The 16018-nt window shown below is 38.4% G+C and overlaps 5 protein-coding genes across 12 annotated transcripts in view; 3 read left to right on the forward strand and 2 right to left on the reverse strand.

Moving 5' to 3' along the window:
• Window positions 1-551: 551 nt before the first annotated feature.
• On the forward strand, window positions 552-9006 carry LOC126752351 (tetratricopeptide repeat protein 8). Of its 3 annotated transcripts, XM_050463082.1 has the most exons (6): window positions 621-5281; window positions 5425-6242; window positions 7311-7513; window positions 7577-8274; window positions 8326-8500; window positions 8640-9006. In XM_050463082.1, the coding sequence occupies exons 2-6, from the start codon at window positions 5606-5608 to the stop codon at window positions 8856-8858; spliced, it is 1932 nt and encodes a 643-aa protein (XP_050319039.1). In that variant the 5' UTR covers window positions 621-5281; window positions 5425-5605; the 3' UTR covers window positions 8859-9006. The 3 variants fall into 3 exon arrangements, with proteins under 3 accessions (XP_050319040.1, XP_050319039.1, XP_050319038.1); XM_050463081.1 differs by having other exon boundaries at window positions 621-6242; XM_050463083.1 differs by lacking the exon at window positions 8640-9006 and having other exon boundaries at window positions 552-6242; window positions 8337-8456.
• Window positions 8942-10425, reverse strand: LOC126752364 (ADP-ribosylation factor-like protein 16). Its single transcript, XM_050463108.1, has 3 exons — window positions 9505-10425; window positions 9312-9439; window positions 8942-9118 (listed from the first exon to the last, which is right to left on the reverse strand). Exons 1-3 carry the CDS (start codon window positions 9917-9919, stop codon window positions 9017-9019), a joined length of 645 nt encoding a protein of 214 aa, XP_050319065.1. The 5' UTR covers window positions 9920-10425; the 3' UTR covers window positions 8942-9016.
• Window positions 10426-10521: 96 nt separating this feature from the next.
• Window positions 10522-11951, forward strand: LOC126752361 (U5 small nuclear ribonucleoprotein 40 kDa protein). Its single transcript, XM_050463105.1, has 4 exons — window positions 10522-10719; window positions 10775-10904; window positions 10963-11591; window positions 11651-11951. The coding sequence occupies exons 1-4, from the start codon at window positions 10612-10614 to the stop codon at window positions 11828-11830; spliced, it is 1047 nt and encodes a 348-aa protein (XP_050319062.1). The 5' UTR covers window positions 10522-10611; the 3' UTR covers window positions 11831-11951.
• Window positions 11911-12909, reverse strand: LOC126752365 (vesicle transport protein SFT2C). Its single transcript, XM_050463109.1, has 2 exons — window positions 12630-12909; window positions 11911-12567 (listed from the first exon to the last, which is right to left on the reverse strand). Exons 1-2 carry the CDS (start codon window positions 12813-12815, stop codon window positions 12139-12141), a joined length of 615 nt encoding a protein of 204 aa, XP_050319066.1. The 5' UTR covers window positions 12816-12909; the 3' UTR covers window positions 11911-12138.
• A 1137-nt stretch (window positions 12910-14046) lies between these two features.
• Window positions 14047-16018, forward strand: part of LOC126753046 (protein split ends) — a 65862-nt gene continuing 63890 nt past the window's right edge. For 3 of the 6 annotated variants that reach the window (XM_050464150.1, XM_050464155.1, XM_050464153.1), the window contains exons 1-2: window positions 14048-14249; window positions 15248-15549. The gene's annotated coding sequence lies outside the window, so the exon portion shown is untranslated. Of the gene's footprint in view, window positions 14250-15247; window positions 15550-16018 lie in introns of all 6 variants that reach the window. The other 3 variants (XM_050464148.1, XM_050464152.1, XM_050464149.1) reach the window with 2 other exon arrangements.

A 16018-nucleotide genomic window follows, 5' to 3' on the forward strand; every position in this document is an offset into this window, starting at 1 on the left:
GTGTATGTGTGGGCACGATCATGAATTCATGAACTTTCTATGTATGTAGTACAGTATACCATACCATACAAGTGTGAGCATTCTCATATAGACATGGCGAGAGACTTTGGGGGCTCCGAACAGTGTATGAGCAGCATTTCAGTTCAAAATCGCGATCGTTGGGAGTCTAGTGTTTGTTGTTCATTTTTCGTGCCCGCCGAATATTTTCTGCGATCGAGCGCATGCACGTATGCATGTATATGTGTGTATGCATGCCAGTATAATTGTGTGGAGTGAAGAAGTGGAGTGGTGTGCATGGAGCATTGCCAGCGTAGACATTTGAATGACCATAAATATAAATGGGGTATCGTATATTTTCTAATTGGAATGCGGCAAATGTTTAAGCCCGGTGTAAGCCTGCGTAAGCGGGTGTGGCGCGGCTAACCTGAAATGTCGATTTAATGCGACCGTGTGTACATACCGACACAAATCTTTGTGGATATGCGTTGCAAGTGAGCTTATGAATTTAATTATTTATTAACTTACGTACATATGCACATACATACACTTGTGCCAATAGTTGAATAGGCTACAGATATTTGCAAGTACATACAACAAAAAATCCCATTGGATACCAAATATCTTCGTTTATTTCTTTCTAAGCCTCTTAGATGGGCTGGCACTCCCAGTGCGTTTCAGGAGTAGAAAACACCTGTTTTGGTGACTGCGGATTGTACGAAGTACAGTCTGATTGAAACTCACAGTGGCTGATACTATACATACATACTTATGTACGTATTATCGTAAAGCAGGATAAACAATAAGTTTGAGCGTTTGGAATAATTGTTAAATGCGGACGAAAACCATCAATATCCCCATCCACTGCTATATGCATGAAAGCTGACACGACGAAACCTATTAGAAGATGTTTAAGTAAATCAATAACCCACTTTAGAACTTGTCCGAGACCTTAAACATTGTTAGATTTTACAAACAATCACCAGTAAAAACATAAGAAGTACTTGCGCCTAAGTTCGGGAGTAGCCGAACATTGCATACCTTCGCAATTTATAAACTTTATCCGCATCCACAGGACACCAGAACGCCATCACCACCTATTAAGAGTGTCTAGAAACTCTTGTACCTCAATTTTCACCCAGGATATAGCTTGCACCGACGAACAGACAGACATGGGCCAACCCTATTATTTAACTAGAACCAAGAAGATTTGCCTTCAGTTGCATGCTGATTGATAAAGAGTTTACTTTATTCAGTTTAGAGGTTTGAGGAGTAAGAACGAGGCACAACAACTACAATAACAAAACCATATACACGTATCTATACGTGTAAATGCTTGTACGTCGTAAGAATTTTGATTGTGTCTGTAAGACATAGCGCGGTTGAACTGGATGTGTAAGTGAAATTCCATTGGTCTGCTGCAGCGGCGGCAATAGCGACGACAGTGACAGCAACAATAAATAACTTGAATGGTCGGACTGCAAAAAGGCAGCGATTACGACGAAGGCGAAGGCATGGAACGAAGGTCAATAAAATAAACCCTAAACAGCTTTCAAATCCTTAGCCGACCGATTGAGCCTCGGCAGCTATTTTCACGAGTACAGTTAAAATTACATACCAAAACTATTTACTGCAAGGTAGAGTGTTACAAGGTAAGACTTATGAGCGCAAATAAAGTAATTCCCTATTCTCAACTTTTTTCATAGACTTCTCAACCATGAAGTTAGTTCGGGCTTGTCTTCATTCAAGTCGACACCGCAAAGCTTTTGGAACGAAAAAGCTTTCTTATGAAAACATTAGTAAAACCACCGGAACAGAAATCAGAGTCCGGCCCTATAATTATTTTGCTTTCAAGCAGGCAGCTTAAAAAGGTTGTTCGGTGATACGTACATACATAACTGTAGATACACAACCAAACTTTAGAGTTTATATGAACAGATGGAAAAAACATTTTCACATCTTAGCAGTTATAATACATATAGTGTATGTATATGTATGTTTCAAGTACCTATTAATAAACAGAAATGATCAGGTCGATCGGCGCTCGAGACCAACTGACGAACAGTCAGCTAAACAGGCAAAGCCAAGACAGGTCAGGCTTCACCGAAGACCAAGCTGATGCAGCGCACACAAATTGCCGCACGAGCTCGAAATGCTCCTACCTCCTTACCTACGTACACACCATTCCTTACATCGGTTAGGCTCAGCTCAACCCATTCAAGTTATGCTTGCATATCCAACTTACAGATTCTCGCGAACTGGTTCCATCGCCATGCTGGGACAGTGGGTAGTTGTTGTTGTGCTGAGAAGGCTAGCAATTTCGTATTCTTATTTTTATTTCGTCTTTCTTATGTTTCAGTTCATTTTATAAACGCGCGCTCCTCCCGCCTCATTCTTGCGATGCATGCATATACACACATTCATATGTATATGTATGTGCATGCTCCTTGGCCGATTTTTCTAAGGGAAAAGATTCTTAACTTGCTGCAGCCTAAACCACATTCTCAAAATAGTTGTAGGAATGTCAGAAGAGTTTTTGGACCAAATTTTTCTCCTGTTCAACAGCCAACAAGTCCGTCTTGTGGTGCGACGGATTCAAAATAATCTTTAGTTGACAAAATCGGCAGCATTACGAGGCGAAAATGGTGCTAACCGGGTTCTGGTTTTGAATAGAAAACATTCTATTCTGCATTTCTGACATACACTTAGATACATAAGTACATACATACATATGTATAAAAGCGCCTGTTTGTAGCCATTCACGAGGAAGAGCGAAGCTTTGAAATGATTGGAATTTTTATTTTGCCCCAAAATCACTTGGGGAATTACCAATGAACGCCGTAAATGCAAACAATTCGCGAAGAATTTTCTATAATGCTGTATGCGGGCAGGTATGTATGTATGTATGTTTTGTTGTGTGCGCACATTGTCAAATACATATGAACGCATTTGTATCCATACACATACACACATACATGTTTACAGCGTCAAATAATACGGCCAAATGCGAACAAAGTAAAGCGAATTCAAATTAAAACATATCTCCACATTTCGCATACAAACATATTAACATGTGTGCATATGTGTATACATGTATGTATGTAGTGTGTTCATATGCTTAAAAACAAATGTACGTATGAAATAAGGTAAACAGCATAAATACCGAAACTTGTTTTGGCTACCAAACGCGTACGAGCCGCGAGAGCTGAGCAATCGATGGCGGCGCAGAGTTTTTTGGGGAGGGAAGCAGCCAAAGCTCCATAATATCAACGGCAAAAGAGCGCTGGAACACTGGATCGGTCGATCGGTCGATCGTTCGATTGTCGATTTATTGAATCGTTTGTTGCCCATACTGGCTGGAATGACTGCAATAAAGTGAAATTCACGATGCACCAAATACCATTGAATGCGAATTCGCGATGCAATGCCAAAGTACGCGGAGCAACATACCAAATCAAACCGAAACCAAGCTCAACCCAACTCACATACTCGTATCTGCAGCCAGGAGCCTTGCGCCAGATTTACAGTGTGCATTTCGAAATAGTTGAAATGAGCCCTAATGAAGGGACCGTCGTATTAATTCGTTAATTAAACCCTTTGTACTGAAACGTTGTTGGAAAACAAGTAAGATGGGTTTCTTTAAACGTTGCTTCAATTAGAATAAGGTGGATTTTTTGCTTTTCGGGTAGTATTGCACTTACCGTGTATTTTTGCTGATATTTAGAAAATATATTTTTTATATTCTTTGCATTTGGAAAATACTAAACGAGGGCGTAAAAAATCATAATTTACGCATATTATACATGTATGTATGTATGTATGTAACATATCTATGTAATTATATATGCTGCATGTACGTAAAAATCATACAACCTCACATACATTCATCCATCCCCATATTCTGCTCGCACGCATGTACTTATGTTTGTTTACTCGTATAAAGGTATTTATGTATGCCAATCATTGCTGCTACTGCATCACGCTTTTGCCGCTGAACTGCGCATACGCAACACATGACAAACGTCAAGGAAACGGGCTGGCCTTAGTCCCCCTTTTCTTTTGTTTGCTTTGCCGTTTCTGCAGCTACTCTGTGCCTTGTACGCTTCGCCCTCTGGCTGGCGACTCTGGTCCTAAAAATCAAAGAAAAACACCAATTGCTGCACAGTAGCAGTTTCATGTTAATGCGCTCTGATATTGCAGCGAAATGCTTACAACAAGGCATCAGGCGCTGCATTTCAATTCGCAAGCACATACAACGTCTTCCAATTGGGACAAGTCGACATGAGCAATAATTGAGACTTTCGCAGATTTGAAAAATCGGCGGCCAGAAGAGGTCGCTGAAAAATACCACTATTGTGTCCTTTGCCTTGCTGAAAAACTGAAAATTATCGCTTTGCCCTTTTCGAAGAGATTTTTAGATCGCTCATGCCACATGCTCAGGTTAAAAGAGAATCCAGCTTCCAGCACTAGCAGTCCGCTAAGCAAATACCGTGTTTGAAAGATCATGTTCAAAAGCAAGCTTCTGTTATGGAGAGAAGGAAATACTGACGGCATTGCCAACTATGCGAAGGCTTTGTAAATGCTTGCGACGTGTGATGGAGCAACTGCTGCAAGAATCCACATGCAGTAGAGCAAAGCTGCTCAGCTTTATGGTATGCCTCAGTGGGCCCTTAAATGGGCCAGTCCGAAATGGTTCCTCTAAAACTACTTACTTTTCAGATCGCCACATCTGCCACATTTGTTCCACGTTGAATTCCTCTATTCACCAATTACTTTGCTCAAATTTTAAATTTCTGGTTTTTTCTACATACGAGTATGTGCTCCAAACTTAGCCATGCCTATAATGAAGAACCATCTTAACAGCTGTCTTTGATTCGCCAAATTTGGAAGAATTCACTGGTAGAAATCGCATAGCCTAGGGAAATCAAATAGAAATGAAGTAGGCAGCGGTTATCATGTTTTTGTAATGTGATATCTAACATACACACTTCGTGGCGTTGATTTCAGGAAAACCTATGGTTGCTTCCGCCAGTGTTTTTTTCGACAGAGGAGTAGAGCTCAAACTCAGCTAGCAGAAAAGTCTCGAATCGAAAACTAATATTACGAATAAACACCCTGTAGGCGCAACCTTGAACTATCGCGCCGTCATGACAACGGAAAAGGCCAAACAAAAGTTTTCATTTATTGACATTTCCGAAGCTTTTAAGAACACAATATCTATTTATTAAATGTGGGAACATAAAGTAGACAAATATTACATTTTCGTTTAGCAGTTTTGCGGTTGGTACATATGTATTTATATATATGCAGAGATTAACATAAAATACTTCGCGAAAAATGTGATGGCTTCGAAGGAATTCCAATCAAGTTGTGTGACCTTCGAAATTGTTGAAATTAGTTCATATCCGGTGTTAAAAATTCCAACAGGTTAAATCAATAATGTCTGAAGTCAGAGAAGCCAATTGAATTTAAAGAGCGATTGAAGCAGCAAACACTTCACATAAAAAATCGAGCAGAGGAAACCTCGAACAGGCAACGATCTGAGCGGCTATTGTACGAAAAGCAAAACGCCATCAAAACAAAAAAAGAAGCGCACACGGTCGGTAGGATGACGACAGCAGTTCCTTTGGCTCCATTGGCACCGCTGGCAGCGCTCCCCTCAACGCGCATGTTGATGGGCACAGCCAGCAACATGAGTTCAGCTTGTGCGAATGCCACGACAGCCATGGCGTCACTTTCAATACAGCAGACACATTCGCAGTCCCAGCCGGAGTTGGAGCCGCAGCTGCCGCCGACGATAACAATAGCCGCACTCGAGTGGCAGTATTTCCAAGCGGTTTCACTGTTTCGGCGGCGAAAATATGAAAAATGCGTTGAGGTGTGCAATGGCATGTTGCGCACTGGCCATGAAACGAATGTGCAAATGTTTACCTCTTCGTCGGAGAGCCACGAGGCCGATGTACAGTACAGTAGGGGAGTTGGCGGCAGCGGCAGTGGCAGCGGCAGCATAGTCAGGAACAATAACAACAGCAACAACCTGAATCTCACAAGCGGCTCAAGGCAGGGGCGAAGCCTCAACCAAAACTTTAAAAGCAACAACACAAAACATGGTAATGCCAATGGTAATAACAATAAAGTGAGCATGCCCACGTGGATGATGGAGGGCGTATGGCAATTAAAAATGCGCGCGCTTACCCAACGCGTCTACATCGACGATCTGGAGACGGACGATGCCTTCGAGGGGGGTGAGTATGAATATGTGCATCTGACTGCTGTCAAGATGAATTGCACAGTAGCCAAACTATACCTCTACATATATTCAGCATTGTTGCCAAGTAACTAGCTTAAACTGTAGCGCAGTGGAACGTTTACTAAATCGCTAGGACGATGCTTTAATCCCTTATTAACTGTGCATTGATAAAAGAGGCGGGGTTTTTTGTCCTTTGCCTAACTCAAACAAGCAAGTTGTTAAAAATCAATGGAGAATTTGTAAGAAACTCGTCAAGGTAAGATAAATCATATATTTCGACAAACTGAAGACGCAGACACCTGAATCGAGTATATTGTAAAGGCAAGGGCCGCCAAAAATAGCCCGGGAATGAGGTCTGCTGCTACAACGAAATGTAAAAGTTCACAATATGGTCATTGCTTTGTGACCATTTTGCGAGCACCCATTCTTTAATCTTCACCAATATATTTCAATATATACCGACATTTTGACCGATGCACCAAAAGAATCGCTATCTTTTAACCAGTCTCATAAATGTGTGCTTTTGTGCCATTTTATATGTATGTATGTGTGGACAGCCGACATGAATGTTGAAAATTCCGAGCTTGAGTGGCTTAACGGATTACGATTGCATTGGAATATTTCAGCTGCATTCCGTTGGCATGGCATGCCGTGGCAGTTGCGCAGCCGCACACCATCTCAATGCCCGAATACTCATGCCACGCTTCTCGCATTCCAACGTGTTCAATCACCCTGAATTTTTATTTTCATCTCGTTACTTATTACTTTTTTCATACACATGTATGCATACATAGGCAGGCACACTCGGTGATAATGCTGCGGTGCTACATTTTGGTTATTGCATGTTGCATAGCCTGATACCGCCCCTAGCTTATACACACGATCACATACCATACTTTCCGGCTAGTGCACTCGTATTACATTTGCTTAAGAGTGGGTTCGAGTACTTTTTGATCTTTCGAATTGTCTTTGTTTTTGTTTTTTTTTTTTATTAAAACATGTTCATATTTTCATTGGTCTCTCTGTTTAATGGTGTATTAATGCTGGGGTCGTACGAACACAGAGAATGAGGAAGTGGAGTTGGAACGAATCGCCACAGCCGCCCGGCCAGGTACCTCAATTAAAACTGCATTCATACCACGACCAACTACAAGCACGCTGCGAGCTCACACCACAGCTGCAAAAAGAAATGACCTACCAATGAGTGAAGGGAGCCGCACCGCGACCACGCAGGGCAGTAAGAGCATGAGACCCAAATCGGGTATGGTAAGGCGATAAATCCTATTAAGATTTCATATTCAAATAGTCATGGCATGCCCATATTCCAAGGTGCGGCCGGGGACTGCTACCTCTCGACCTGGTTCTTCAATGGGTAGCCGTACAGCATCACGATGTGGTACTGCTTCGCGCATTCGTGCTTCTTCTGCCGCCGCATATACGGTGGGTGATGTTACTGCAAAACTGTACCAAGCTTCGCGCCTCAATCCCACGATATACGCCGAACGAGAGGCACTTATTAAAGCGCTTTTTCAATTCCTCTACTATCACGAATCGGATGTTCAAAAAGCATATTCACTTTGCGAAGCTGTAATGGAGGTGCACAAACAAAAACGAACTTCTGGCTCCACTCGTTCAGGGGCACCAGTCGATTGGTGGTGGGATCAGCAAATAGGCCGGTGTCTGCTTATATTACGCTCTCCACGAAAATCGGAAACATTTCTCGTGCAATCATTGGCAGTATTTCCTCACCCCGATACGTTTTTACTGTTATCACGATTATATCAACGTCTGGGTGAACCCGAACGTGCACTCGAACTCATCGGTATGGCTGTGGACCGACATCCGTTCAATGTCACATTTCGCATCGAACAGGGGCGTATTTTTGATGCTCTATCCAAACCCGATAGTGCAATGCAAATTTATCGTCTCATCACCAAGCTTAATCCTATAAATGTCGAAGCGCTAGCCTCAATTGCGTTGAATCACTTTTACGATGGAAATCCTGAGATGGCCCTTATGTACTACAGGTGAGTCGAATTCTATGCCGGCAAATGAACTCTAATACGGTTTTAATTTAGGCGAATTCTAGCTTTGGGAATTCACTCGGCAGAACTCTATTGTAATATTGCATTGTGTTGCTTGTATGGGGGACAAATCGACTTGGTACTTCCTTGCTTTCAGCGAGCTCTGCTGCTGTCCAAGACTACCAATGAAAAAGCGGACATATGGTACAACATGAGTTTTGTCGCACTGGTAAGTTTTTTTAGCACACTCATCTAATCACTCACATTAGGGTGTGTACATACATATGTATAGTCATAGAATAAATCTAAAATAAATACCCAAGTAGGCTAAGTATTTAATAAATTAATGTTTAATATCTACTTTTAAGTCAACTGGCGATTTTCATTTGGCTCGTCGATGTCTTCAGCTCTGTCTAACAGCGGATGCGTGCAGCGGCGCCGCCCTTAATAACTTGGCTGTACTGGCAGCGCACTCTGGCGATCTGATGCGCGCCAAATCGTATCTCCAGGCAGCAAAGGAAGTGCTGAGAGACAGTCCGGAAATCAACAGTAATTTAAAATACATGCAAGCCCATTACAAACTCTAACGTATGAGCGTGAAAACTACAAAAGTTTCTGTAGAGGAGGCAGCGCCCTAATCTAGCATACATTGAAGTTGATATTAAGTATGTATAGTATGTATATTATTTATTTATTCCATCAATTTTATGTGTGTAAATAAATAATTTCATTTTACTTGAAAATTCTAAGGGATCTGTAACCAGGCATATATAGCTTCGAAACCCACGTGACTAACGGCGCTAGCCTCCACAATAGTTAACTGTTGCCGAATTTCCTTTTGAAGCTTCTAAAAAGCATAAAGAAAATAGGAATATATGCAAATTATTGTCTTAAGTACAGATTTTTGTAACAAAATGATAGGAGCTTATAAACAAATCGAAAAGCTTAAAGTGATTCTACAGCACGGTCTTGAAAATGTGTTTCTGAACTTCTAGTTCTACTTAAAATTGTATTTTTGAATCAAAATACAGAGTTCTCACGGATATTTGTAGCATAAGTAAAGCTTCATTGCGCATCTGCCGGTAGGCATAATCCATCTTAGCTAAGACTAATAAAATTCGACAGCGCTGCAATCGAGGCTCGGCCAATATAGAATAGAGCAGAACCCCTTCAAATACACAAAAGCGTAAATAAGAATTAATCTAAAATAAATGGACATTTACGTAAACCAACCTGCTGCAGAAATTTGACAAAGATTTGAAGTGTCGACGACATAAATTATCTTCGACACTTTTTCATAGTATTGTCGCCAGAGTGGTGCCATCGCACCACCAATTTCCAAAACTCGTATGCATTTTAATGGAGCCTTGAGCCTCTTATTCTTTAGCTCTGTGGCGCCTGAGACTTCGTTGCTGTTCTTTTCATCATTTAAATGTGTCTGTTTACTAGTTTTCTCAGTTGGGCTTGAACCATTTGGAAGCCTTGTTGAAAGATTGATTGTAAAAATATTTGTGCCATTTGTTGGCATTGAATAGGTTGTCTCATCAATACAGTCCGGATTCTCCAGTGCCTTTAGAAGGTGGGTTTTTCCTGCACGTTTCGGCCCGACACAGATGCAGGACATTTGACTGACAAAGCTCGCATCCATTTTACCCCACGATGAACTTAAGCTATTGCTAACCACTTAAACAGTACTTATCAACTTTAAACGTTCTTTTATTAACTACCGATAAATGCAAGTCAAATAACCGTTGCTATGGAGACCGTCATGAATATTATGGTATCTGTACTGATCTAGTACTCTATCATTGTTGTCATAGGCAATCATTTAATAAAAATAAATAATTATCACTGATTCTTTTACTACATTATAAAAGCAAATCAAATTCTAATTGAGTTAAATGGAGTGCATCGAAGCATTATTTAATTATAGATTAGAGGTTCGTATTCAGACGAACGCCAAAGGTAATTTTTTAATTACTTGGCAGCACTAAAAGTAGAAGAAACATAAATTAATAAACCCGTTAAAAAGAAGTTTAAGTTAATAAGTTTAATAATAAAAAAGATATGACTGTATCTTAAATCAAAAGATCAGGATTATACGTTCTCTTGAATGCGTTATGTAATTATTGCATTTAATAATAAGTGTACAGATTTGGCAACTTGTTTTAGCGATAATTTCATTAATCTCATGCAATCTGTTATAAAAATTATGTATATGAAGCGCCCTGTGGTTAATATACCGGACAATTTACTCAATTGCAACATATGTATTGTTGAATTTTTTTATATGAAAGCGTGTATACAAGTTTTGTTCGTTAAAGTATTAAATATAAAAATATGGGTACGAAAAGACCGGGGACAAGTTTAGTGTTGGCGCACGATACAAAACGCAGCAAAAATGATCTAATTGCATACACCAATCGCGATAAAGCGTTGATGGAATCGGTTTGAATACTTGTACTTCTGCCTTATTTATATTCTCTAATAAATACATTTTTAGGGTGTTCGACGTACATCTAATTTAATGGCGCCAATAATGCTATTAGAAGGTCATGAGGGAGAGATTTTTACAACTGAATTCCATCCGGATGGCGACGTACTGATTTCGTCTGGCTTTGATAGACAAATATGTCAGTGCAAATAAAAATTGAGAATTGTATAATTAATTACACCCCATTTACCTTGCAGATGTTTGGAATGTGTATGGCGAATGTGAAAATGTAATGGTAATGTCTGGCCACAGCGGTGCGGTTTTGGAAGCACATTTTTCGACGGACGGATCAAATGTATATACATGTGCTACTGATAAAACTGTCGCCATTTGGGACATTGTAACAGGGCAGCGAGTACGTAAACTAAAGGGGCATACAAATTTTGTAAATACTGTTCATCGTACGCGCCGTGGCAACCAAATGCTGTGTTCAGGTTCTGATGATCGAACTATAAGAATATGGGATGCAAGAAAAAAGAATTCGGTACACACAATGGAATCACCGTATCAAGTAACTGCGGCATGTTTCAATGATATTGGAGATCAAGTGATCTCCGGTGGTATTGATAATGAAATAAAAATTTGGGATGTACGCAAGCATCAACAGGTGTTGCACCGATTACGTGGACATACTGATACAATAACGGGGATATCGCTATCACCAGATGGTTCATATTTACTTTCTAATTCCATGGATAATACGCTTCGAATTTGGGATGTACGCCCCTATGCTCCGGTTGAAAGGTGCGTAAAAATTTTTCAAGGACATCAACACAACTTTGAAAAGAATCTATTACGTTGCTCATGGTCACCGGATGGCAGCAAGGTAAAAATGTAACATACTGTAGTATTAATTGTATCAAAGTTTATATATTTAATTATTAGATATCTGCTGGTTCTTCTGATCGCTATGTTTATATTTGGGACACTACAAGCCGGCGCATAATTTACAAGTTACCTGGTCACAATGGCAGCGTTAATGATGTCGATTTTCATTCAAGAGAACCTCTGATATTATCTGCGTCCAGTGATAAAACTTTGTATCTTGGTGAAATCGAGGATTAGACTATGTAATGTTATCCTGAAGATAAAGTTTTCATTTTAAATACGTCGCCTACAATTAACATAAAATAAAACAAAGTGGATTTGTGTTTGGAATAATATCGACTATGCTAAAATGTATAAACGATTATTTTAATGGTATCACACATGTCACTTTCAGTTAAAAATTGAGTGTTAGCTATTGAAATGGCTGAAGGATAAATATGAGATATGTGTATAAAACTCAGTTGATTACACATATAAGCGGGTAAGAAATATGTATCTGCCAAGTTTATGAAAGAAAAGCTATATGTTTGCTAATGTTTATAGTACTAAACGGGCAGTGTACTTGTTGAGGATACGGTACTCTTGAACATTTTTCCGAAGAACTTTATTCCGGAAGCTCCACCGGGAACAGTACCAACTATCATAAATAGAAGAGCGATTATTTGCGCTACAGCAAAGAGGACGGTTAACGCTGTGCTATGTACTAACAGTGCGCAGTAAAGTGTTGCTATCAAAGAGCTGGTATATGTGCCGGATACCAACATACGTGGCTTTGAAAAAGCAGTCCTTAGAAAGGCACCGAAGCCAGATAAAAAGCAAAAGCCAAGTATGAAAAACATGCTACCCAAAGAATATAGTAGAGCGAATTTGCGGGCTTTCAATATTAACACTGGTACGTAAAATATGGAGATGCTGAAGCAAAGAGCACCCAGTCCTAAACAAGCAACAAAACCAACAATGCGCTGCAGTCGTGACTATAACATAGAAAGAAATTCGTCATTTATGAAATAAATATTAATTAAAATTTATTTTTTACCAATTTAGGACAACAACTGTCTTGTGTGTCTTGCAGCCAACTATTGCTGGGCTCCGTTGGCTCAGAACGCGTAAATAATTTTCCCAAATCTGGCACTTTGATTTGTGAAATTTTCGCACTGAAGTTCTTTTTTTGATCGCTTTGAAGTAGCAAATATTCATCCAAATCTTGTTTCAAGTTTGCCATGTTTGTAGATATAAAAAGTTGGTCACAGATAGGATGTGCCACGAATTTGTTTATTTTTTATTTTTCACACGAATGAAATAAGTAAAGTAGTTGAAGAATTATAAAACAATAGTACAGGGTGTTCCCTATCACAGGGTGCACGATGCGTTTAGAAAGTATGTACACTGTGCAAATTCGGTGCTTTAAAGATTTGTGAATAATTGTATGGATATAAATTTGTCCTTATTTAAGATATTGATTCGTGTGAACTTCGTAAAAGTTGTTAAAGAAATTATTGTAATTTTCCTCCCAAAACAAAAAGAAATTAATATATTAGTTTGTAAACGCGATTAAATAGTGTATAATATGTAAATTGAATTAAAATTGTGTATTCACTATTTGGTTGTATTAACTTTTATCTGTATTACATATAAAGTTCTACATTTGGGATGTTTCAGCGTAGCTCTCTTATTAGTAAAAATATGTTAGATTAAAAAAAAAAAAACAATAATTAAAAAACTCTGACATGTGTCATCATTATCCTTATACATTTAGAAAGAGGCTTTCTCACGCGTTAATAAACAAATTGTTATGAAGAGCGTATTGAGGAAGGCAAGAAAAATCCGCTCGGCTCTCTTATATGTATCAGTATCATAAATGCTGGTTTCCCACCGTTCTCAAAACATATTCATCAATGTAAACAACATCAGGTACTTTAAATCAATTTGATTACAGATGATTTTGAGTAAAACAAATGCAATATATTCGAATGATCAATTGACAAAAGATATTTGCGAGTTATTAACATTAGATAGGCAACGATAAAATACACAAAACGAAAGCGGTAAAGTATCTCAAAGATATTTCTGTTCTCTTACCCATAAACATATATCAGAGAATAGATAATTTAGAGAGGCAACATTCTCTCTCATTTCACTGACTATGCTTACACGTTTACAGCTCTCCCAATAAAACAGGGTGCGATTCGCACCACAGTCAATTCATAACTGTACTCTCAAATATGTAAAACTACTGTGTTATTGTAGTTTAGACATTTTATTAATATTTTTTATGCATATGCTGAATTCCTCGGTCATAGCTATGTGTTGAATATATTTTTTTAAAATAACAAAACTTTGTATCCAACATAATAAAAGTGAGTTAATCGAAATGTTGATGCCTTAGCATCGCACCCTGTTTACAGAGTATCTGGCGCACGATATAGCGCTCTCAGGCGCTGCTGGCCAGCAATTCTTAGGCTCAGTCACTGAGTAAATCGCGATGAGGTTGCATGAAAACAACGTAACGCGCGTTTCGTCTTGGAAACCATACGGTAGATATTGTTGTATACACTTGTACAGCAACAAAAGCAGCAGCATTTAGAAGTAGCAGCCAACAACAGCAAAAGGAAGATTTTAGAAACACAAAGGCAAAAAAATTACAAAGCAGCAAAAGGTGAATGGTGAAACAAAGTAAAATCCAAACGGAAGTTAAAGCATTCATTGAATGTATTATTTTAAAATTTTTGGTAAATAAAACCACCAAGAATATATGCAAATAAGATATATACAAATGAAATCGTAACGAGTCTGAACGAATTTTTCACAAGTACGGCTGAATCGCGCGCGCCCCCCGTTTTGTGTATAACTGTGTAGGTGAATAGTGTCTATGAGTGTGTGTCTGTAGAGTTGGGTATGAAAATATGCTATGGAATATGGCAAAGCGACGGGTGAAATGTGTAAATCGTACGGTAAATTAAGGCGGTCGTACAATGCGAATGTAGGGTGTATGCGACCCGGCATGGTACGGTGCGACGTGATGCGACGCGGCAAAGCGCAATTCGTTGCAATACCTATATAGGTGTTGTATGTATGAATGTGTGCTCGTTCGTTCGAAAAATGCAATGTCGGTTCGTTGCAGTACGGCATAACGGCAAAGGCGAATACGAATGTTGACGGGGTGGGGTGAAATGTGCTGTGAATCGAACCGATGCTTGACCATTGGAAAGTGCAATAATAAAATAAATGCAAAAAATAAAGACGCGAATGTGTTCAAAAATAGCAACAACAAAGATGGTATTTTGAGCGCGACAAGCATTAAATATAAATAGAAAACATCAAAAAGAAATTACGAAATTTCGCCCATTTTTATGGCGCTATAGCATGTGCCCCCAATGTCTCTTCATCACACAGCACTGTATGCTAATGTTAACGAAATGGCAGCAAAATTGTGCCTTATATGCGTTCAAAATAATATAATTTCCGATTGTGTATGTGTGCATTTTAAAGTGCATATACATATTTATGAGTTCAACAAAAATTAAGCAGAAGCAAATATTATACGAAACTTACAAAAAAATTAATATTGTTTTGGTCATATATATGCCCTTTAAAAAGTGTGAAGTGTTTATATTATATATAATTGTAATTTGTTTATATTTTCCATTTCTACAGTGATCACTTGGAAGAAAGAGTAATTGTTTTTACAGCAAAAGAAAATGAAAATACGAAGTTCATAAGCAATACAAATAAAATCCGAAAATATCAAAAAAAGAAGAAAAAAATTCCTGATCAATTGTGTACAACAAATTAACAATATAAAAATAAAACAAGAGCATAAATAATTCTAAAAGTATCAGATTCACGGAAAATAATCAAGCACATAAAATCACAGTTTAATCAATACATGGAGGTTTTTCGAAGTTAACTATTATTTCAGAAACAGTCCATGCGGAATATTAAAATCTACTAACACAGTAAGTGTTTTTTAAGCGTATTCACAAAAACATTCCTAAGTACACGTATGTATGTGTGTGTAAATACATATATACATATTTAAAAACACGTCAAAAATTGTATATTTTTGCCTTTAGAAATTGATCACGAAAAATCAATTTTTTAATAATTCCTGAGCTTAACTATTACTGCAATTATTTCCTAATGCATATCTCTAGTGTATGCCACTTAAATTAATTGAAAAGTGCATTAACTACGAAATTAACATTGGATTTTAGTTACATAAAAGAATTTCAGTTAAAAGTTGCTTTCTGTTTGATATTCCAACCGATTTTAGATGCTGCGCTATCAAAAGCATTTATATATAAACTTAAAGTTATTTACTATCTTGAATTCGAATTTAAAGGTTTAATATAATAATTTGTATTATTATGAAATAGTTTTTATTTCACTAGAATATAATGGAAATAAGTACTATTTTTAATTTCC

This window comes from Bactrocera neohumeralis, chromosome 3 (genome assembly GCF_024586455.1).
Source record: "Bactrocera neohumeralis isolate Rockhampton chromosome 3, APGP_CSIRO_Bneo_wtdbg2-racon-allhic-juicebox.fasta_v2, whole genome shotgun sequence".
Lineage (NCBI taxonomy): Eukaryota > Metazoa > Arthropoda > Insecta > Diptera > Tephritidae > Bactrocera > Bactrocera neohumeralis.

What these genes read in the sequence shown, in the direction of transcription:
- LOC126752364 (XM_050463108.1), bottom strand. Translation starts at nt 9,919, where the DNA reads ATGGATGCGAGCTTTGTCAGTCAAATGTCCTGCATCTGTGTCGGGCCG. An exon ending in TTGTCAAATTTCTGCAGCAG is followed by an intron (nt 9,440 to 9,504) that starts GTTGGTTTACGT and finishes GTGTATTTGAAG; the next exon opens with GGGTTCTGCTCTATTCTATA. An exon ending in TACTTATGCTACAAATATCC is followed by an intron (nt 9,119 to 9,311) that starts GTGAGAACTCTG and finishes TATGCTTTTTAG; the next exon opens with AAGCTTCAAAAGGAAATTCG.
- LOC126752351 (XM_050463081.1), top strand. Translation starts at nt 5,606, where the DNA reads ATGACGACAGCAGTTCCTTTGGCTCCATTGGCACCGCTGGCAGCGCTC. An exon ending in ATGGCCCTTATGTACTACAG is followed by an intron (nt 8,275 to 8,325) that starts GTGAGTCGAATT and finishes GTTTTAATTTAG; the next exon opens with GCGAATTCTAGCTTTGGGAA. An exon ending in ACATGAGTTTTGTCGCACTG is followed by an intron (nt 8,501 to 8,639) that starts GTAAGTTTTTTT and finishes TCTACTTTTAAG; the next exon opens with TCAACTGGCGATTTTCATTT.
- LOC126752361 (XM_050463105.1), top strand. Translation starts at nt 10,612, where the DNA reads ATGGGTACGAAAAGACCGGGGACAAGTTTAGTGTTGGCGCACGATACA. An exon ending in ATAAAGCGTTGATGGAATCG is followed by an intron (nt 10,720 to 10,774) that starts GTTTGAATACTT and finishes ATACATTTTTAG; the next exon opens with GGTGTTCGACGTACATCTAA. An exon ending in GGTCACCGGATGGCAGCAAG is followed by an intron (nt 11,592 to 11,650) that starts GTAAAAATGTAA and finishes TTTAATTATTAG; the next exon opens with ATATCTGCTGGTTCTTCTGA.
- LOC126752365 (XM_050463109.1), bottom strand. Translation starts at nt 12,815, where the DNA reads ATGGCAAACTTGAAACAAGATTTGGATGAATATTTGCTACTTCAAAGC. An exon ending in ACAGTTGTTGTCCTAAATTG is followed by an intron (nt 12,568 to 12,629) that starts GTAAAAAATAAA and finishes TCTATGTTATAG; the next exon opens with TCACGACTGCAGCGCATTGT.